At 39.0% G+C, this 23,662-nt stretch overlaps 1 protein-coding gene across 1 annotated transcript; it reads left to right on the top strand.

Annotated features, from left to right (window-relative positions):
- The first annotated feature begins 19,316 nt into the window (after positions 1–19,316).
- On the top strand, positions 19,317–23,362 carry LOC145120216 (serine carboxypeptidase-like 51). The gene is made up of 14 exons (XM_079056027.1): positions 19,317–19,379; positions 19,833–19,979; positions 20,085–20,179; positions 20,277–20,384; positions 20,468–20,708; positions 20,984–21,027; positions 21,112–21,179; positions 21,257–21,362; positions 21,992–22,194; positions 22,279–22,348; positions 22,438–22,488; positions 22,568–22,620; positions 22,711–22,843; positions 23,073–23,362. Exons 1-14 carry the CDS (start codon positions 19,355–19,357, stop codon positions 23,145–23,147), a joined length of 1,419 nt encoding a protein of 472 aa, XP_078912153.1. The 5' UTR covers positions 19,317–19,354; the 3' UTR covers positions 23,148–23,362.
- The last annotated feature ends 300 nt before the right edge of the window (positions 23,363–23,662 follow it).

The following is a 23,662-nucleotide window of genomic DNA, read 5'->3' as shown; positions in this document are numbered from 1 at the left end:
AATATCGTGAGGTATGTAACCCCCAGACGCACCCTATCCAGCATCGAACTTTGCCTAGGTTGTGGTCTGAATATCGTGAGGTATGTAACCCCCAGACTCACCCTATCCGGCATCGAGAATGGAAACACTGACTAATGCCTAGGCTGTAGTCTGAATATCGTGAGGTAGGTAACCCCCAGACTCACCCTATCCGGCATCGAGAATGGAAACACTGACTAATGTCTAGGCTGTGGTCTGAATATCGTGAGGTATGTAACCCCCATACGCACCCTATCCGGCAATGGAAACGCTGACTCATGAAGCTCGTCCGATCACTTCATAAAAGAAACGAAGACTCCAAAGCTCTTCAAAATAAAAGTATAGGGAAAATACTAATAAAGTACTCCCGTACGCTCTCGTACCCCGACACATAATAGTGTCAAAAAGAAGAACTATCGGATGAACACATAGTTCAAAAACACCTAATGAACATATTGTTCGAGAACACCTTATGAACATATAGTTCAAACATACCTACCGATTACGAGTCTGCTAACGTTCCACTGGACTATCTAAAATAGTATGTGGTCGTTGTCTATACTCTGCTAGATGACTAGATCATCTTAAATATCGATACCTCTCATCACTTTTTATTTCATCACACATCATCTAATTCATCTACCCATGTTTTACCCAACATATTTGTAGATAAAAATACATATACAGTTTAAAACTTGTATAAAACATCTATTCAACAGTCACCTTAATTAAACAATTAATACAATTACACATAGCACGTATTTAAAGAAAATACTTCATATATATGTGTAAGGTGGAAGTGACTATACACTCACATGATTTGATGATAATCGGGCAGCAATTCGTTTCTAATAAAACCGGGAGTTTTATTGAGAAACCGGGCTCTGCAAGGGTCGGACTTCGAAACCGAAAAAATAAATTTCTCGGGCTTCTCGGGCACTTCATGGCGTATTCCGAGGTTATAATTGATACCGGGGCTTTGAGTGATGTTAAAATGAAAGAAATATGAAAAAAGGGGTGAAAATGGACAATTTCTTAAAATTATCCGAGAAGGCTCGCAGCCTTCTATTTATAGGAAGAGGCTGCTGATCGGACGGCTGGAGAGAAGCCACGCGGCAGCAGATCCGAAGGGGGCAGATGGCTCGCACGTGGGTTGCGCATGCGAGGGGCTCGGTGGCAGCCTCTGATTGGACCGAGGTCTAGTCCGAGGCTTCGGACGTGGCACCATATGCGAGACTCGGACACGCCATAAGGGACACGCGTCAGATTTTTAGTGGACCACTTCGGATGGCTCTCCGGTTCGGATGACTCAGCAAATTTCGGACACGTGGCACAATTTAAGCGAGGGTGAGGTGGCCGAAGTCCACCTATGCGAAATTCCTTGGTTTTGGCAATTTTTCTCGATTTTCGCGCCAAAACTTCTAAAATCCATAACTTTCGCATACGAGCTCCGTTTTTGACGTTCTTTATTGGCACGCGTAGGTAAAATTACGCTCTACAACTTTCGTTTACACTTCGTCGGCTAATTTTGACTTTAATTTTTATATTATTATTTTTAACAGACCGGGACAGGAAATCTGTTAAAAATTCATAACTTCTTCATCCGACGTCCGTTTTCGTCTGTCTTTTTACCGTTGTGCTACTATTGACGAGACCTTCAATTCTCGTTTAGGTCGTGTCGGCTAAAAATCACTCGATCTAAAATTCGAGTTTTTAGCTGTCTACTGCTAAGCTGAAACTTCGAAAAATTATAACTTCCTCATACGAAGTCAGATTTGGGCGTTCTTTTTATACCTACTCTCGGTTTAACGAACACTACGACTTTCGTTTAGATCACTAAGGCTAAAAAATAGTTTATCAAAAACTCACTTTTTACGACATTCAGCACCGTGCCGGTTTTGTCGCGAAACTTCGACAGGTCATAACTTTTTCGTTATAACTCGGATTTCGGCATTCTTTATATATCTGTAATCCTTGTCACGACCACTACAACTTTCTTAATAGATATCGGCTTTATATAATATTTATTTTCGACGCTCATTTTTATTCTTAATTAATTAAACCCTAATAATTAAGCAAAAAACACATAATTTTCACATAATTCCTTTTCATTTCTTCTAAATGAGTTACAAAGGTTAACCTAGACTATTATGTCAATATTAATGCCTAGCTTACAACACGGGCGTTACAAGCGAGAATGTCCGAAGCAGCTTCTAATTTCCGGAGTGGATTCAAGGGTTTCCGGATGAGAGGCTTCTCTCTAGTCCATCAGAGGGTCCGAAGTAGAGAGGGGTTCCGGCCCAAGAGGGTTCCAGACCAAGAGGGTTCCGGACCAAGAGGGTCCTTTTGGGTTTTCTCCTTCGGTTTTGGGTTGTTTTCGACTGAGGAAGGTATATAGAGAGATTTGGTAGAGATTTCACACACTTGGAGAGATTTGGGAGAGATTTCACATACTTGGAGAGATTTCGGAGAGATTTCACATACTTGGAGAGATTTGGGAGAGATTTCATATACTTGGAGAGATTTGGGAGAGATTTCACATACTTGGAGAGATTTGGGAGAGATTTCATATTCTTGGAGAGATTTGGGAGAGATTTCATATACTTGGAGAGATTTGGGAGAGATTTCATATACTTGGAGAGATTTGGGAGAGATTTCACATACTTAGACAGATTTGGGAGAGATTTCATATTCTTGGAGAGATTTGGGAGAGATTTCATATTCTTGGAGAGATTTGGGAGAGATTTCATATTCTTGGAGAGATTTGCATTCTAACTTTACATGGTCCATTAGGAACCATAATGTACCCTTTTAATGTGTTAACACAAGCCTCACAATAGTTATTGCTTTCATGAGCACGGAATTTCCTAGCCAAAATGCTAGTTATGACAACTTCAGGGTTTAGAATACAAAAGACAATTCTGAGGTTTGGGTTGGGTTGTCGTTACGAGTGACGAGGGTTACGTTCATCAGTCGGTTAAGACGATGGGTTTTCGTAACACATGAACTTGGCATGGTGAGGACCACGCTAATTCACGTCAAATGATGACGCCAGACTCTCTATAGAAGCAAGTGTTGAGTCGATTTGAAATAGACGTCTGTTATAATGATGGTGTATCCCGAGTGTGCTCGACAGTGCATTCTGTGTAGGCTTTCTAGTGCTTTCTCGATATTACCACTGCCAGAAATCGTACTGCAATAAGCGAGTACTAGCAGTGAAAGTGCTTTGTAAACTAGTGATGATACATTATATTATGATGCTTCTCGGTACCTCTATGATCGCTTGGCATATACAAGTTATGTATAATTAAGATGAATGAGACGGTCGACTGAGTGACTCTGGCCTAAATCCACAACCAGACAAGGAACAGGAATTAAGGCGGAATCACTCACTCTAATTCTGCAAAATCATAGCTATGCTTAACCCTGATGTACGTACTAAGCCAGTATAGCTCACCTGCGCTGATCTTTAGTTCTCTTATGAATGTCGTGACTTGTTCGGACGAGTAAGTTATTTATAATTACTTTTTAATTTACCCGAATTTTAATATTAATATAAATAAATCTTTAAAGTAATTTTATTTAGAAGACGTACCAAGATCTCAAAAAGGGGGTTCCTCGTTGCTCCTTTATGTCATGTCGTTAAATTCCTCCTTCTCCTCCGTCATTTCTCTCTGTCGGACAGTCTCTCTTGAAATGTCCCATTTCACCACATGTATGGCATACTCGAATTATACTAGCATCGGTGGTTGAAGTGATGTGTCGAGTCGGGGTCCTACCGAAACGATATTCTTCATCAATACTCGTCTTCGGACAATCTCTTTTGAAATGTCCAAATTCACCGCACCGATAACAGACATGACTTATTCCAACGCCGAGGACTTGGGTGGTTGGTTGTGCCGGTATCCTGCAGAAACGAGTGGTGTGTCCTTGTCTGTTGCAGTTCTTACAATGCATTTTGCGGCATTTTCCTAAGTGATGGAAATTGCCTTTCTTGCAATCCGGTAGGTTTCCAGCATATTGTCGTACTGGCATTGGTACTGGAGTAGCAGATGTTGTGGCTGTAGGGGTTGCCACAGGTTGTTGTCTCTTGGCAAGTCTTTGAGATAACTTGCGCTCTTTTTTTTTCCAAAACTTTCGTTTATTATTCTTAGGTTTGTGAGCTGGAGTATCATCATGGCTAGGCCCTTGTCGGTTTCCTTATGCGTTACTACGGTTTGAATTGTTGAAACTGTTTCCATTCTCGTTTGGGTTGTTAGCATTGAATTGCGCCATAACAGCTCTCACGGCGGCTGTGAGCGCGGCCTGAAATGTAGCGGAGTCTATCTGTAGAATTGGTATCTTGCTAGTTGGTTGGTTACCTTCTTGTGAAGACATGGTTATGTGGCATGATGAGAAACGATCTTGTGAGTAACGATGGTCATCGGTAGTTGTATTTCACAAATTTATATATACTTATAAATTTCACGCCTTGATGGACTATCCTAAAGGTTTCTGACAACATTTCTGAAGTGTATTCTATGGAAGTGAGTATTGCACGAGTGTTATTTAAGCTAAGTTATACCGATTTCCGAGAGTATCATGATCCGCCTTCTATAGTGTTCTGATAACCATCCATAACGGAAGTCTATATGAAACAGACTTTTGAATTTGAAGCGACTACTCTTGAATGAATTTCTGTGACCTGGTTTACTGATACTAGTTGCAAAAAAGAGGCGATACGCCTAACACATAGTGCGAGTAGTGTAATCACTAACTCACTAAGTTATACTATTTTATTAGGTATTAGTGCGACATATAAGGTGTTTGGTTTCTTCGCATGATTTGAGAGTGGTTTCCTCTATTCTCTGTCCTTCCTACGTTTACTCTAGTTCATTCTTGTGAAGATCTGTTGTCTCTGGACACCCCTGTGGTGTTCCGGTTCTCTGTAGGTGTATTGAGTCTTCGTTTCTCCTTGGTTCGGGTTTGTCACTGATCTCAATCACTTCATGATGGAGAGTCTGACTCTGAATGTCTAAGTGGACCCTGCACATCTTCTCTTGAGAGGGTAAGGTTCATCTATGATCACTCTGCTGCCTTTCTCTTCGGCTGATCTCTTCTCAGAATCCTTCTCATGAACCTCTTCTTGTTCCTGCTTGACTCTTTTGTCGACTGCTAACAATGAGTGGTTTCCTCTATCTATGTGGGTTGCGCGAGAATGGGAGTGTTTAAAGAATCTATGAGATTAAAATAACATTTTTATCTTACAGGGTGATCCTTACTGGGTCCTTCTATGATCTCGTAGTGTATACAAGTTGTATATAATTTAAGATTAAATAGACCTTCGAATAGGTGATCCTGCTCTAAGACCACAACTAAACAAGGAACAGGAAATAGAGCATAGATCACCCATTCTAAGTCTATAAAATCTTCATTATATAACCCTGGGAGTATACACTCCACAATTATAGACCTACCAGTAAAGGTCTTTTAATTTTCACATAAGTTATTTATAGAGCCTAAAATACTTCTATAGTATTGTAATTGTATGCTCGATACTTATTGTTATCTTATAGTAACTAAAATACTCCTATAGTATTTTAACTATGTGTAACATCCCATTTAAATATAATAATTAAATAATAAACCCGGAACCCCGAGAATTGATTTTTATTGTTATTTTGTATTATTATAGCCCAAAATCGAATAATAATTAGTGGGGTGTTGGCTTCAGGGTGCCAAATGAAATACTTAACCCTAATCATCATTTCATGTGAAAACCCTAATCTCACTTGGGCCTTGAATTGGACCTTTCCACTGGGCTTGGAGATTGGGCTACTGATGGACTATCCAAGAACAAGTAAATGAACTAAAATAATTAGATGGGCTTTAGGGTAAGGCCCATGTGAGGGACTTGGGCCCAATTTGGAAATTTGGGCCATAATTGGGCCCTTACGATTATGTGATATTGGGCCATGGGAATATCAAGAGTTTGGACTAGAATAAATAGATGGGCCTTAAGGAAAGACCATGTAGAGGTCTGGGCCCAATTTGGAAAATTGGGCCATCCGTTGAGCTTTGGCCCATTACTTGGCTTTTGGGCTTTTGAAGTGTGAGTTGGACCTTAGGCTTGGAACCAATTATTAATTGGGTATTGTTTGATGTTGACAGTTCGGGAAGCTGTCAACCAGCAGCTAGGCAGTGCCAGGTGAGTTCTCCTCACTATATCAACAGGGTCTACGGCACCAAGGCCGGCCCTTTATGATTTACATCATGGTTTAGGATGGTTGCTATGTTATTGCTATGCTAGATTTCATCCTGGTTTAGGATGGTTGCTATGTTAGATTACATCCTGGTTTAGGATGGTTGCTATGTTATTGTTATACTAGATTTCATCCTGGTTTAGGATGGTTGGTATGTTAGATTACATCCTGGTTTAGGATGGTTGCTATGTTATTGCTATGCTAGATTTCATCCTGGTTTAGGATGGTTGCTATGTTAGATTTCATCCTGGTTTAGGATGGTTGTTATGCTAGAGATCGGTTAGATCGGTATCCTGGTTATAGGATGGTTGCCATGTTAGTGATCTGTTAGATCTGCATGTTTACTTGTTTATATGTATGTGCACATGTTTGTTGGTTTGGGGAAAGGGTTGAGGCAGGTCCTGCTGTGTGCAGTAGGCCAAGACACCCTGGGCGGACAGGGTAGACTGCAGGCCCGGGCCGGGCAAATCTAGTCAGGCCGAAGGCCCAGCGAGCGGTCCGGATAGGCTGAAGGCCCCGAGGAGGGCGGTCCAGACGTGCCGAGGGCTCGGAGAGCGGTCCAGATAGACTGAGGACCGCGAGTCGGTCCATTCAGACTGATGGCTCATTATGCATGTTGTTTGCTTATATGTTATATGATATGATTATGATTGTATGACGTTGGTATTTTGGGGGTAACTCACTAAGCCTTCGAGCTTACATTTATCGATTATTGTTTCAGGTATTCTGATGATCGCGGGAAGGCGAAGGCGTGATCGTGCACCTCCTTACATTTTCATGATTGATTCTGGGGATACTCTGATGTTTAAATTATTTTGAAAGTAAACTGTAATAACTTAATGGTTTTAAATGTTTTAAAAAGTTTTAAATTGGCTTGAATTTTATGGGTGTTACAAGTTGGTATCAGAGCCTTGGTTTGAGTGAATTGGAGGAAACACTCATGTGTCTCCAGTCTCAAACTGGGGACAAGGATATAAATCGATTTTCTTAAAAATGTTTTCAAAATAATAAAAGGAGGATGCAAGTGTACGATCAGCCGGAGCTCGCGGATAGACCCCAAAATACCTTACGGATTATTTGAGTTATGAGATATGATTAGAACAGCATGCTAGTACTAGGTTAGGGATCTTCATGAATTGCATGATAAAATTTCCTGATTACATGATGCCTGATAGCCTAGAGTTTTTCCTTATATGAAATTGACATCATTACTGTAGTTGATTAGTGTATGCATCACGGCTATACATAATTAAGATCTTATAGCCTGAGAATGTTTGGTTTGGCCTTATTTCCTGTTCTTGTTTGATGAAGGGCTTAGGGTAGGATCAGGTATTCGAAAGTCTATAGGGTCCAGCGTTATGTATGGTTAGCATACATGGGTGCTGCAGGGTTGGTGGAAGTTTCATGGGTGAGTTGTGAGAGGCCGGGAAGCCAGTTGTGAGATATTTAGCATTCCTCTAGGAGTGAGGATTGAGCGCTCGCTATAATTATGTGTATTGTTAGGGTGTTGTGGTGATACTTGAGACAAATATGGGTAGGTGTGGAAGGTAGTATGGGCCCGTACTACTGAAAGCACAGGACCCATACGCGTAGCAAGGAAGTCACAACCCCTTAGGGTTTAGTTGGGAGTTGGTTCCCTGTTATTATATGGATTATCCGAGATCTCTCTGATGTATCATTAGAGTGGTGGTTACGAGACGTCTTGAGACCGGATCCAGGTTAGGATTGGGAGCTGGCAGCCAGGATGGGCCAGTATTATCAGAGGATCGTGTCAGGGAGATTGTCCGGGGTCAGATTCCAGAGATGTTTGGGTCTAACAAGACTGCCATGGTTGAGTAGTTCAACGAGCGCTATGCAGCCATTGCTGAGACGGCTGCCTCAACAGCTTCAATAGCTGCAACGTCGGCAGGGGGAGGAGCTGGTCGGGCTTACCAGTACTGGGACTTGTTACTGGGACATATTATGATGAGCAGAGGGCTGCGGTTACTTGGGATCATGGAGATGTTCTGTACTCGTTACATTCTGCGGGTTGAGCGGGAGGGGCTAGCACATGAGTTTCTAGATTTGAGGCTTCGGGGGTTTTGCTCGAGGCCGAAATGTGAGTCGCGGGGACTCCGGAAAGGAATGATGATTATGTTCAGCTAGGGTTCTGCAGCTGGAAGTAGAATGGTTAATTGATGGATTGGAATGTCGTTTTATAGGGGAAGGATTGTGCCCTTTCAGTTTTCGAGCTTGAAGGAGTGAGCAGACTTGGGACCCAGGATCAAGTGGTGTTCCAGCTCAGGTCAGTTAGTCGCAGGGGTTGGCGACATCATTTCAGCGCTGGTGAGCGCAGGTGGGCTGATATGGCATGAGTATCTTGTGAGGCGTACGCGATTACCGTCCCGACCCATAGGAGCTAAGATCCGATTCACCTTGGATCTCTTGTATCGGGCGGTAAGGATTAATTGTGTGACCTATTTCACTTTTGGGATTGTAGACTATGTATTGGGAGTAGTTGTGGCCTGGTTTAGGGCAAAGGTTGTTTCAGCTACTGCAGTTCGGCTGTGGATGATTGAACTGGTGAGTGAGTCAGGGTGCGAGGCCCTGAATGATATGATTTCTAGAGCCGAGAGCAGTATGATTGTTGGAACACTTTAGGAAGAAGGGTATTATGTGGGAGGCCTGCGGACAGGGCCCCACAAGATGGGTATTCAGCATTGTCATGATTCAGCGGTTGTAGTGATCGTTATTGATTGGCAGATGGAAGCGCCAAGGGAAATAGCTTGTTGTTGACGTATTAGTTGGAACGTCTATCTTTTGGTCTTTAAGATTTGAGTGTGGGATCATCCAAGAATTAGGGACCGTCGGTTTCACTGGGATTCATTAAGTGTTCATCTAGTTATTAGAAGCATGTGATCATTTGGGGTTGGCTAGTAAAGGAGTACTAGTTGGAAAGGTCTGGTTGTCATCCGATCGATCGTTGGAAGTAAGAAGGATTGGGAATTCTCAAATTTCCATGTACTGGGAAGACTTAGTTGAATCTAAATGGGGGAGAATTGACCCGGAATACAGAAGCAGTATCGGTTTTGAAAATGCGATAAGTTTCGCATCGCTATCAGGAAGAAAGGCGGCCCAAGTGGCTGTTTGGTTTGAGGGTTTTGTGAGTTGGGAGTTCGGTAAAACTCCCCAGCATGTGTATCGCATCTTCTCGGTGCTTGATAGCAGAATTTGGGGAACCAGTTTGGGGTACTAGTCATGAATTGAGTTCAGTTCGGGGGTTCTGTCGAGTGTGTGCTCGACTCTGAGGGTTTTTGAATTAATAGATTGAGGGTTTTGTTAGCTGTCAGGGCTCGGCAGTACATTCAGCACGGGTGTGCGGGTTATTTAGCGTAGGTGGTAGATACGCGGATCAGGGATCATAACACAGTTTCCCGAGAGAGTAGGCAATCAACATGAGGTCTAGAGTTAGGCCGAGATTATAGTCCATGGATTGGATCAGGAGTTCAGAACCCCAAGTGGGGGAGAACTGGCTATATGTGAAAGGGCACCAGGATGGATCCAGGTTTACGCACAACAGACTTAGAGCGGTCCGGATAGACTAAAGGCCAGCGGGGCGTACCAGTCAGGCCGAAGGCTCGGGGAACGGTCCAGACAGGCTGAAGGCCCGGAGAGGCGGTCCAGACATGCTGAAGGTTCTGAGAGTGGTCCAGATAGGCTGAAGGCCCGGTGAGGTGGTCCAGTCATGTTGAAGACTCGGTATGTAGTCCAATAGGTCTAGCGGTCAGATAGTGAAGGAAGTGTTGTGAGACTACGGAAGGACCCGTAGCATTCACAAATTGTTTCAGACGATTAGGTCAAGTCGGGTCAGTTCGCAAGATTATAGGTAGACCACAGCATAATCGGAAACATGAAACGGTAGGTCGTTGGAGACCGGACATGATGTAAGACTACAGTATTCTGTTAGCGTTCACTTTTCGTATTTGGTTTGATGGCGACAGATTGTTAGACTATTATGGTCGGATGGACCAGAAGGATTGATGGAGCCATGAGTGGCGATATAGCTAGGGTAATTAGTAGTCGAAGTTTCTTTCGGGAATCGCATGGAGCGACTGTACGATCACTCGTTGGTTTAGCAACTGGGCCGGAATCTGGTATTCCGGATGAGTTTCTGTCAAGTATAAGTGTTCTGCAGGGAAATTTGGTCTGTGACTTGGTCTTCTAGTAGGAATCCTAGATTATCAAAAGTTGAGTAGCCAGTTGGGGGTTAAGTGCAATGAATTCAACAATGATTCAGTGTGGGTGGTTTGTCAGGGAGCCAGACCATCTCGAGACTTCGGACTTCGGATTTAGTAGATATAATCATATTGCAAGGAATTTATCATCAGGTTTCAGGACCGTGCGAGGGATTGGTACGGTTGCCTTGGAAGGGCTGGGGTATGCTTGTAGTTGTGGCCATGTAGTTCAAGTTGTCTGGCGTGTAATGAATGATAAGGAACGATTTCGAGGACGAAATCAAATTTAAGTGGGGGAGAGTTGTAACATCCCATTTAAATATAATAATTAAATAATAAACCCGGAACCCCGAGAATTGATTTTTATTGTTATTTCGTATTATTATAGCCCAAAATCGAATAATAATTAGTGGGGTGTTGGCTTCGGGGTGCCAAATGAAATACTTAACCCTAATCATCATTTCATGTGAAAACCCTAATCTCACTTGGGCCTTGAATTGGACCTTTCCACTGGGCTTGGAGATTGGGCTACTGATGGACTATCCAAGAACAAGTAAATGAACTAAAATAATTAGATGGGCTTTAGGGTAAGACCCATGTGAGGGACTTGGGCCCAATTTGGAAAATTAGGCCATAGGTGGGCCATAATTGTGCCCTTACGATTATGTGATATTGGGCCATGGGAATATCAAGAGTTTGGACTACAATAAATAGATGGGCCTTAAGGAAAGACCATGTAGAGGTCTGGGCCCAATTTGGAAAATTGGGCCATCCGTTGAGCTTTGGCCCATTACTTAGCTTTTGGGCTTTTGAAGTGTGAGTTGGACCTTAGGCTTGGAACCAATTATTAATTGGGTATTGTTTGATGTTGACAGTTCGGGAAGCTGTCAACCAGCAGCTGGAGTTTTATTTGCGGGACTTCAGCAGTGCCAGGTGAGTTCTCCTCACTATATTAACAGGGTCTACGGCACCAAGGCCTGCCCTTTATGATTTACATCATGGTTTAGGATGGTTGCTATGTTATTGTTGTGCTAGATTTCATCCTGGTTTAGGATGGTTGCTATGTTAGATTACATCCTGGTTTAGGATGGTTGCTATGTTATTGCTATGCTATATTTCATCCTGGTTTAGGATGGTTGGTATGTTAGATTACATCCTGGTTTAGGATGGTTGCTATGTTATTGCTATGCTAGATTTCATCCTGGTTTAGGATGGTTGCTATGTTAGATTTCATCCTGGTTTAGGATGGTTGCTATGCTAGAGATCGGTTAGATCGGTATCCTGGTTATACGATGGTTGCCATGTTAGTGATCTGTTAGATCTGCATGTTTACTTGTTTATATGTATGTGCACATGTTTGTTGGTTTGGGGAAAGGGTTGAGGTAGGTCCTGTTGTGTGCAGTAGGCCAAGATACCCTGGGCGGACCGGGTAGACTGCAGGCCCGGGCCGGGCAAATCTAGTCAGGCCGAAGGCCCAGCGAGCGGTCCGGATAGGCTGAAGGCCCCGAGGAGGGCGGTCCATACGTGCCGAGGCCTCGGAGAGCGATCCAGATAGACTGAGGACCGGGAGTCGGTCCAGTCAGATTGATGGCTCATTATGCATGTTGTTGGCTTATATGTTATATGATATGATTATGATTGTATGGCGTTCGTATTTTGGGGGTAACTCGCTAAGCCTTCGAGCTTACATTTATCGATTATTGTTTCAGGTATTCTGATGATCGCGAGAAGGCGAAGGCGTGATCGTGCACCTCCTTACATTTTCATGATTGATTATGGGGATACTCTGAGTTTAAATTATTTTGAAAGTAAACTGTAATAACTTAATGGTTTTAAATGTTTTAAAAAGTTTTAAATTGGCTTGAATTTTATGGGTGTTACATTATGCTTCATTAGTATATGATTTGGTGAGTTTTAGACTTGTCGCAACACCACAGTCACTCTCAAACACATGTTGATCATATCTCGGACAAATATAGTTGATCAGGTTATATTGGCCCCACATATGACTACATAACTATTCAGGTTTAACCGTAGTGTCCAACTTGTCCTAAATACTTTTATGTAGTTATTATGGTGTTGTGGCTTCTTGTACATATGTATACTTGTATACTTCTTGTAAAATACTTATATTTTAAAGTATACTTTTAGTTTCAGAGCACTTCGGCCCCTATAGTGTTTATAGTTGTATACCATGTAAGGTTCGGTATACTCAGTTCACTATAAACAATAGCTCTGATACCAATATGTCACACCCCCAAACCGAAACGGCGGAAACGTTCGGGGGTGGAGGACGTCATGTGTAGTATCACAACAATTGCATCATAGTAATCAAAGTACACACAACCATTACGTTGAATATATAAAAGGTATTTACATATGTTTGATTCATATTCATATACATCAAAAGTAGCAAAATATAAAGACGTGACTCTAAAGGCTCCGTCTTTTCCAAAGCTGCGGGAGTACCTGTCTACTGATTTCCTGAGAATACAAGTTATTTTGAAAGTGTAGATTAGCATTTAAGCTGGTGAGTTCATAAGCGTTTTGATTTAGAAAAAACAGGTTATGAGTTCGTTGACAAGTGTTTTATGTTTCTTCAGAAAACCTTATAATTACTGATATAATGAAAGTTAAGATAAGTATGATAATACCAGTTTCTTCTATAATCTCTTAACTCATACTAGCTACGTGTAAACCAATATCGAACAGATAGTTAATTGTATGGATCTGCCCTAAACCCACAACCAAACAAGGAAAAGGAGATGGAGCGGAAACCACACATTCCATAGTCTATCGGATATTCTTCATACGTGACCCGGATGTATAAACTAAGGGATTATAGAATTAACAATGAATATTCGATGGTTGAATGACAGTCTGTTTGTTTGTAAAAAAAAATATTGATGTTTGTCTGGGAAAATCCTATATTTTCCCCCTGAATGTATGTTGTCGCTTTAATTGTTCCATAACTGAAGAATACAAGTAATTTCCATACTTATATTATTAAAGCATTGTTCATGAAAAGTATATTACTACGTAAATATATCGTTGCTATATACTTGCGAGTTTTATGACCTTACTAACTGATACGACGTGAATCGGACGCCAATATCTTTTATGACTTTGTCACCCATAGACCTGTCGGTCCTATTGTAGCTAACAGCAAGGTGCGGGATTGTCAGTCTCGTATAGATCTATACACAAACTCATGCTCTCCCTCAAGGAGACTCTGGTTCATAAGGGTAGTCTTCCACTAGTACATATGTAAGTACCCAAAGACGTGTCTCTCAAACTAGATTAACGACTTTACAAGTAATAATACGAAAACCCTTTTTATAAATAACAGATAAGTTTATAAACAGATACTTTCGTTCCCTAAACTATACACTTATTATAGTTTATATGTTTGTATTATGTACGGTTCTTGGACTTGTAAAGCGATTGAATTGAATCCCAAACTACACCAATTATAGTTTGCATGTGTGTTAAGTACTCGGTTTGTGTATTGTTCTGAAAACTATGCAATTATAATTGTGAGTTGAAAACTTCCCTTATGCTCAGCATATTACAAAAGGGATAAGATACCTACGCATTTTTATAAAGTGTGGTGATCTTTTGGTTGTATCAATTGTATAAGTTTTAGTCCTGTTGAAATTATGTGCATAAAGTTCACAAAAACCATTTGTGTTTGACTTGTATTCTCCCCCTAAAAACGTGAAAATAATAAAAGCATAGGGGTATGAACTCACAGTTGGTTGCGTGAATGTGCCGGACAACGAGACTGGAAACGAAGACCCTCGAGTTGATATACGCGACACTTAACGGAATCCTAATAATAATTAAATACATATACGCATATTATTAGCAAAACCATTAATTATAGTGTTTGAAAAACACTTGTTTTTGGTTAAGGAATGTTACCGAGACTCGATTGAAGTGGAAAAAGTGGGTTTGCAGCCAAGATTCACGACATAGGCTGATTGCGGACGTGAAGGGGATTACGGCCGTGAACTGTTCTCGGCCGTGAACTGCCCTTGAATGGTTTACGGCCATGATCAGTGTTCTTGAAGAAAATACGAAGGTTTGAAGGGTTCACGGCCGTGAACTGATTTCGGCCTTTGAAGATTTGAAGATTTAAAGGGTTTGCGGCCGTGAACTCAAGCACAACAATACTGAATTTGATGGAAAACGCGTTTTAGATGCTCCGCAACAACACCCAAAGGTGATTCTTGATGATTTTCGGAAGGAATGAGGGTGTTTTTGTGTTTGTGGTTGAGAGGTTAAAGAGAGAATGGGGGAGTTTTCAGCCAGAAAAATGTAAATGAGGGGTAGGAGCACATATTTATAGGCTGGGTGTATGGTCGGTGGTGGGGGTCCACCAACCATGAACAGGTTTACGGCCGTGAACACCAGTCAGGCCGATTTTCGTTAATTTTTGAAGTAACTCGGGTTTTCGCGCGATTTTGGTTCCGACTCATATATAAAAATTTCAACTATATGACTTAAATGATTTTCCAAACCATAGGAATTTGACGGAACTAAATAAAAATTCAAATTTTATTTAACAGAATCGGGCTAACGTTAACGGAAAAAGTTTCGGGTTGTTACATAAAGTAAGTGAAATGGGATTTGTGGTATGTGAGGGAGTGATTTCGTCCTTAATAAAAGAAAGGAGATGATAAGATGTGTGCTTGGTTAACTGGAGGTTAAAGCATGGGTATTTGGTGGGTAATACGTGGGATACTGCTATTTTATTGGAAATGGGTGGGAAATCAAATCCTAAAGTCAACTTTCTTTGTCTTATCCTTGTCCTTGACCGCAAACCCCTTAAAACACCCTAGTATGATCGAAATCACATGTGATTTCGGTCCTAGGCTTGACTTTACTAATTGATTTCGGCCCTAAGCCTTTTCCCATGGTGTTTTCGGCATTAGTGGATCTTTAGAGTGTGTTTTCGGCCTTAGTGGAGTTGCATGGTGTTGATTTCAGTTTTGAGTAATATATATCATGCTGTTATGTTAAAACTATTTGATTCTTGTCTGATTTGCATTGATCTTTCAAGGTTTATTTCAACATAAATTTCCAAGTTTAGATTATCTTTAATCATACAAATGGTGCCCTCTTGGCTTTCAAATAACATTATTGCATCAAATTACATAGATATACATTTTGGATACACTTATACACAAGACCCCTTAGACTTGGTTTTACCCAAAATTTGCTAGTTGTCACACCACCCTACAACGGTTGGATTCAAAAAGAGTTGCACGATAGGGTTGAACCTAACCTTCAAAAATTATCTAATCCCCACAACATGTAATTTAACGTATTCGCTTAATAATTAGCTGAAAGTGGAGTCCCTAAAAGCACAAAGCAAGCAGTATTCGAGCATTAAGTTCTAAACTAGAGCACTACCTAACCAGGTCACTCTATCCGATCATCTGAAATCTATACTAGCATGCAGTTCTAAAGTGTCATACAACCGACATACAAGGCATCCCTCCTAGCATCCTATAATGCGATTATGAGCAGATCCTTAGCCATAATCTAGCATGTTATACACATATACATATACTGACCAATAAACATGTATGGGTATTTTGGGAGATTCTTACTTGAGCTCGGCTGATTACACGCATCGCACCCCCTTTTCTTTATAAAAAAAATCTATTTAGAAAATCCATTTTCTTCCAAAAAGATTACCAATTCCTTAGTTTGAGTTCAGACACACCCGAGAGTGTGCCTGAATCTCTGAAACCAAGACTCTGATACCAACTTGTAACATCCCAAAAATTACTATGTAAAATTTTTATTTTTAAACTAATAGAAATATCATTCATTCATTCCAAAATCCATCAGAATGTGATAATGTATAAAAATAATTATCAGAGTACAAATCATGTCATAAAATGCGGAATGTCGGTGGATACGGTGTGATGATGTCAGGCCCTTCCTTTTCGAGCCAGAAGTACCTGAATCCATAAACATAAAACTGTAAGCACAAAGCTTAATGAGTTTCCCCAAAATACCATATACCAAACATACATAACAGCTTGAAACTAAATTGGGTCTATTTCACCCCCTTCGGTATCTTTCAACCGGTATTGGGTGTATTTCACCCCCCTTCGGTATCTTTCACCGATACTGGGTCTATTTCACCCCTTTTGGTATCTTTCAACCGGTACTGGGTCTATTTCACCCCCTTCGGTATCTTTCATCCGGTACTAGATCTATTTCATCCCATAGAGCTAAGCATACAACCATATCAGCAAGAGTCACAAAGACAATAAGCACATACGGGCATATCAGCAAGTGTTACAAAGACAACTATCATCTTACAACCGTAATCTAGTGGGTCGGAATTAGTGCCTTTGACCCACGAGTATAGTAAAGAGACTCACCTAACAAATGATGATCAACCACTACTACTCCTACTGTCGCGAATATAGATGCTATCAACCACCTATACAGCCGTACAAAGTACATCCTTAGCTTTCCTTCCAAAACTAGGGGTTTGACCAAAAGTCAATGCAAGTTAAAAGTTAAAGTCAGCGGTCAAAGTTGATTCGCCATGTTGTGTCCATCCTTGGCCACGTCGTGGCCCCCAAACGAAAAAACATACGTGTTTCCCCAGTCGCCATGTCGTGGCAGCCTAGGCTACGCCGTGGGCATTGGGTTCAAAGTGTCTTAATGGGTTAAGCCGAATCCTCCAATCCCAGAGGTTCCAAAGTTCAAATCTGATCATTATTATTGTCTAAATGGATAAAGTTTCCAACTTTATCCCTTGAGACTCACCAAGGGGTCTAGATCTCAAGTCTTAGGTCCATAAAGCACAACCATGGCGTGAGCTTAACCAAGAAGCACTTAATCCCTTAAGTCTCAAACCCATTTGCTCCAAAAGAGCTTATAACACTAAAACCAACTTAAATATTGGTGATTTTTAGACATGCATGTCTTGGACTCAACTTAGGTCAAAATGGGGTTTATGGCCAAAAACTTATGCATGTCTCAAACAACCAACTAAACTTCAGATCCAAACCATGAACTACTCCAAATTATCAAGAGATTCATAAAGTTGCAACCTTTATGAAGTTTCACCATCCGAACTAACAAGATAATAAAGAAAATGGGGTAAAATCCAAGATCTAACAACTTATTATCAAAAAGGTGGAGCGTTGAACACTTACAAGGGTCCATAATCAAGCTAGGAAGGGAAGTAGGGACTTTCTTGTTGATCATTGGCTTACTCCTTCTTACTTCTTCCTTCAAGATCTCTCAAAAGCACTCAAGAAAGCTTCAATAATGGAGAAAAAGGAATTATGGTTTCTTCTGAGTAAAAGAGGGTGGTGGAGGTTGAGGGTGAGCAAACCCACGTCGTGAAGACTACCAAAGTCGAATTTTAAATTAAAAATAAAACATGCCTCAAAACCGGATGTTATAATTTGGTTAATCGTTAGCATAGAAAACATATTAAGACTGACTGTCATTTCACCCGTCATCATTTTCACCTACACCGACCCTACTCACCCTCATAACACCGACCCTACTCACCTACAAAAAAAATGTTGACTAAACAAGTTTTCAAAGTTCTCATTTTTCTTAGAAATTTTTTCCGAAAAACACCCTATTTTTCTGTAATTAAACGGAGCCTTAGATTCTTAGAAGGAGAATCGCTATTGTCAAAACTCAAGGAATTGAACACACATGTCGACCATCATTATGAATAATGATTGTGTGCAACAAATTTGGGGAATTGTTCTACTATAAACTATCGGATGATGGTAATGTAGAAAATTTGAAACCGAGTAGATGTCGGGGCCACTAAGGGTTCCGAAATCGGCGGTCACAGAGGCACCAACAAGTAGAGAAGCTACGCCAAATGCTTTGAGGGTTATGAGGCATGAGTCGCCTTAGTAACCTTTGCAGTTAGTGGAAGGAGTATATGCCCCATACCACTTTGACACCGCTTCTATGCCACCTACTCCACCTCTAGTAACGATGGAATTATCATCCACGTAACAACTAAATTGTTGTTATAATAGCTCACATGTTTTACTTTTCACTATATGGGTTGTACTCCATTTTTTTGGAACGAAGACACACATATTTAATAAGGCCGTAGAAAAAACGAGTTTGAGGTTGTTTGTCTAAGGTCCCAAGGATGGTGCCAATGATAAATACCTGGATTCGTAATGTAGTATGAGGTTGGAACGTAGTTCTGATCTTGGATCTAGCATCACCTAAAATGAATCGGTTAGCCATATTCTCGGGTCAGAACCCGAGAATCAGGGGCGGACGCAGGATTTTACAATAGGGGTTGCACGGTAGTATAAAAAATAAAATTTTCGAAAATTTTTGAAAAGTTTTCCACTGCGGCCGGAAAAGTTAGGGGTTGCAGGTGCCACCGTGGACCACCCCTAGGTCCGCCCCTGCCGAGAATATACTCCAATGATACAATCAATATATGTACGAATGAATAATCGAGAACCAAATAAGAAAAGTTTAAGGTTATTTGAGATTTTGAGTGTGTAGAATGTAACTTGTTTGAAGAATTCCCGTGACCTTGATAGGTCATGAATGCCTATTAGATTAAGATTAAGATTCTTTGAAATATTCTACATTCAAGGTCACGAATGCCTATTAGATTAAGATAAAGATTCTTTGAAATATTCTACAGATTTATTAGAATTAGGCATAAACCGGATTTAAAATATATATGTAAACTATATATCTAATAATAATGTATATATTTAATAATTAAAATTAATAAAATATATATGGATAAATATGGATTCATATAATATATGTATGTATATAGACTATAGTGTATGCCGTATGTCATCAGTTTTATTAGAGTAAAAGAAAAGGAAGGGTTTTATGAATAAAGCAATCAAACTACAAGGTAACAATCATGGACCAGTAATTTCTGGTGGGATTTTTCTCTTTTTGTGATCAAGTGCAGAAGGTATATTTATGGTTCGTGAGTAGTAGAAGGCATTTGATCAGAGGAATAGTTCAGTAAAGTCTCTTTCTTGACAGCAATTGACCATTCTTTACACTCCATCTTCACCAATCTTATCCCTTTCTCATAAATTCACTTTACGCTCAAACTTTTTGATTACCAAACCCTTGAAAAAACACTCATTTATCAGCCAAATTAATAGAGTTTTTTCGGATATAAATATGACTATGAATCGTAACCCATCGTCCACGTTTTTTGTTCTTACTGGTGTACTCTTGTCGACTTAAATAAACATCACCCATCTTCCTCAATAATTGCGAGACTTTCTTTCATATATAAATGAACAGTTAAATATCTATCTCTGAAATCCGAATTCGATTGCGATTCTTTCAGATTCTCTTGAAATGGGGAAATCCCATTTTGTCGCTTTATTAGCTGTGTTCTTCTTCTTCATTCTTCCGCTTTTCCATGGAGGATTCGCCATGGCTGCAGGGACCTCAGATGGATCAGAACAATGGGGTTACGTCGAAGTTCGACCTAGTAAGCGACTAAGCTTCAATACTTCAATTCTTTTTGTTTAACCCATTTTCAAAAATCCAATCTTTTGACATTCTTGTGCGTTTTTTATGGTGTTTTTAAACACAGAAGCTCATATGTTCTGGTGGTATTATAAAAGTCCTTATAGAACTCAAGATTCAAACAACCCATGGCCTATAATTCTTTGGTTACAAGGTGGACCTGTAAGTACTTGTGTTCATGACTTCATTCAAATGTGAAAAGTGAAAACATGTTTTGTTTTTCAAAAATGTGTTTTTGATCTTTGTATGTGTTTTTCAGGGTGCTTCAGGAGTTGGAACTGGAAATTTTGAAGAGGTGGGCCCATTAGACTCTTCCTTGAAGCCAAGAAACTCTACATGGCTAAGAAAGGCAGATCTATTGTTTGTGGTATGCAATTATGATACATTTTCTTGAACTATTGTTGTGTTTTTTTTTAATATTGTTTATATTTTTTTTTTGTGGGAAATTAGGATAATCCAGTTGGGACTGGATACAGTTTTGTTGAAGATCGAGAGTTATTGGTGAAAACTGATGAAGAGGCTGCAACTGATTTAACAACATTGTTGATTGAAATATTTAATAGAAATGAAACCCTTCAAAAGAGTCCTCTTTATATAGTAGCAGAGTCTTATGGTGGTAAATATGCAGTCACTCTTGGATTATCTGCTCTCAAAGCTATTGAAGATAAAAAGTTAAATCTCATTCTTGGAGGTATACACAATTACACACCATATTTGTTCAAGATTTCCCAAAAAAGTTTACTTCTTTTGTTGTATTTTGATTGATTTTTTCGACCTTTGTATGTAGTTTTAACTTCAAATTAACCATCTTTCTTGTGAAAGTACCAAAAATAGCACTACCCCTTTGTACAATGAGTGATTTTGGACAAATGGTGTAAATATAGATGCAAAAAAGGGTTGTTTTAAGAATAACTTTTTTTGCACAAATGTCATGTTCATGAACTGATTTTTGTGGTTTATGTGTAGGAATTGCATTGGGAGATAGTTGGATTTCACCTGAAGATTTTGTGGTACTTTTCGTTGAACAAATATAATTATGAACATATTAAACATGATTTTAAATTTTCAAAAACTTTTGAAATTGGAATTATTAGGTATCGTGGGGTCCTCTTCTGAAGGATGTTTCAAGGATAGGCGACAATGGCTTGACACAATCAAACAGGTGACTTCATTATTTCTTTAAATTCGATTGTATTTTTTTGTTTTTTTTTCTGACAAATTCATGTCATGAAACAACAGTCTAGTTGAGAAAATAAAGCAGCAAATTGCAAATGGAAAACTGAGAGATGCTACAGAAACATGGAGTGATCTTGAAGAAGTGATTAGTGCCAATAGCAACTCCGTTGTATGTTTCACTTTTTACCCTTGTAAAAAAGGAAAATGACAACAAAACCATTATATTTTGGGCAGTTTTTCGGTTTAACCACTACTATTTTACTTTTTCCGATTAAACCATAAAATTTCCAGACAATTTTCCAAATCAACCATTTTGACATTTATATCATATCCCGTTACAATGGTTAAATTGGAAAAATGTTTGAAACTTTTATTGTTGATTGGAAAAATAAAGCATAAATTGTTAAACCCCAAAATTACCCAAAATAGTGTTTTCTGTAATTTTGCCCTTTTAAAAAAGGATATATGTTATTATAGTCCAATTACTGAAAAAAACCATTATATTAATTTCCTCCTATTAAAACCCTCCCAAATTTTCAATACAACCCTATATTAAACACAAAAACCACCATATTAAATGTTTTTACTATTTAAACCCTCTCATTATGTCAATCCATAAATGTTTTGTTATGCCATAAAAACACAACATATTATAGGCATCTTATTGCAAAAAATCCTAGGGTTTTAATAGACACAAACAGGATACAATGGTTTTTTCGGTAATTGGGCTATAATAGGTTGTGTTTTAACACATTTTTTTTCAATAAAAAAACAATTTTTTTTTTGGGTTATGTGTAGGATTTTTACAATTTCATGTTGGATTCGGAGATGGATCCATTGTCCATGTCAGCATCAGAGCTAATGACGAAAATAACCCCAAAGAAGAGGTACTCAAGATATCTTGATTCATTGAAGAAATCTCCAGGTGGAAATGGTGGTCTTGGTTACTTGATGAATGGTGCCATTAGAAAGAAACTTGGGATTATCCCAAATAATGTGGAGTGAGTTTTCTTTTATTAAATTTAATATTTTAATATAAATATATTCCATAAAGAATCTTTTTAATCTAATGATATGGATTACAGATGGGGAGGACAATCGAATCTTGTTTTTGCATATTTAGAAGGCGATTTCATGCGACCAAGAATTAACGAGGCAAGATTTTTATAAATCAAGAACAAGATTTTAAATTTTGGAAAAAAGTTCAATTTTTTAACATGGGTTTCATTTATTTTGTTAATAAGGTTGATGAACTCTTGAATAAGGGGGTCAATGTGACTATATATAATGGTCAAGTAAGATCTATTTTCCTTTTTTTAGATCTTGATTAATTTGGAAATCTTTATTGTTGTCATTTTGGTGTTTTTTTTGTAGCTTGATGTTATATGTGCAACAAAGGGAACCGAAGCATGGGTTGAGAAGCTCAAGTAAGTTTGAATCTTACTCTTCTCATGGTGTTTATACTTTATCTAATGTGGAATTACTATTTTACCCTTGTGTTTTCTTTGAATGAAAAGGTGGGAAGGGTTAAAGACATTCTTGAACCTTGATAGAACTCCAATATATTGTGGAGATAATAGAATTACAAAAGGGTTCACCAAATCTTACAGAAATTTACATTTTTATTGGATTCTTGAAGCTGGTCACTTTGTAAGTTTTACACTTACACCCCCTCTAAGTTTTCTTTTAATATTCTTGTTATAATTCTACACACACTATATTGAGATATTATTTAAATCAATAAATTGTGGGACCATTTTTGTGATTTCCCTGTGACAGAAGGGTCGTTTTGTAAACTTTAATACTCTCTCAAGATCATTTTTTTTATTTTTCATTATTCTATTGAATTTTTTTTTTTTTTTTTTGTTGAAATTTTCAGGTGCCAGTAGATCAACCATGTGTAGCATTAGAAATGGTGGGAAGCATAACTCATTCCTCTGTGTCTACAAAGTAAATGATGATTTGTAGAGAAAAATGGAAAATAATAAATCGGAAAGTAGTTAAAAAAACAAAATTAGGAAAAGGTGACTAATTTTTATTTTTAATTGAATGTCGAAGCCAGAAAAGGTGACTTTTGAAATGAACTTCAGATAAGTATGTATTATTATTTATTTCTGCGTTTTATACATTTACTTAAGATGGCTTCTTTATCTTAATTTTTTTTTTTAATTATTACTGCTATTTATATATAAGATTACAACGATTGTTCGTTTACATATAACTTTACGAGCTTCTTGGTGTATTAAAATAAAAAATACTTGTATTTAACTTTTGATAGAAACGTGGGTGTATATTTTTTAGCGTGAATTCTTGTGGGGACAAGAAGTAATTAAAGGGTTCACCAAATCTGATAAAATTTATATTCTACTGGATCCTTGGAGCTGGACACATGGTAGGTCAACATCAACAATTCATTTCATATCAAAATTCATTATATGATATGATTTGTACTTTAGATTAATTATTATT

Source organism: Lactuca virosa, chromosome 6 (genome assembly GCF_052849685.1).
Source record: "Lactuca virosa cultivar CGN04683 chromosome 6, Lactuca_virosa_CGN04683_v6, whole genome shotgun sequence".
NCBI classification, from domain to species: Eukaryota; Viridiplantae; Streptophyta; class Magnoliopsida; order Asterales; family Asteraceae; genus Lactuca; species Lactuca virosa.
This window is presented reverse-complemented; position numbering and strand designations above follow the sequence as displayed.

Bases quoted from the DNA above. Each gene is read 5' to 3' on its own strand.
- LOC145120216 (XM_079056027.1), top strand. From the start codon at position 19,355: ATGAATAAAGCAATCAAACTACAAG. The intron at 20,180-20,276 runs GTAAGTACTTGT...TGTGTTTTTCAG, and splicing joins TTTGGTTACAAGGTGGACCT to GGTGCTTCAGGAGTTGGAAC. The intron at 22,195-22,278 runs GTGAGTTTTCTT...TATGGATTACAG, and splicing joins ATTATCCCAAATAATGTGGA to ATGGGGAGGACAATCGAATC.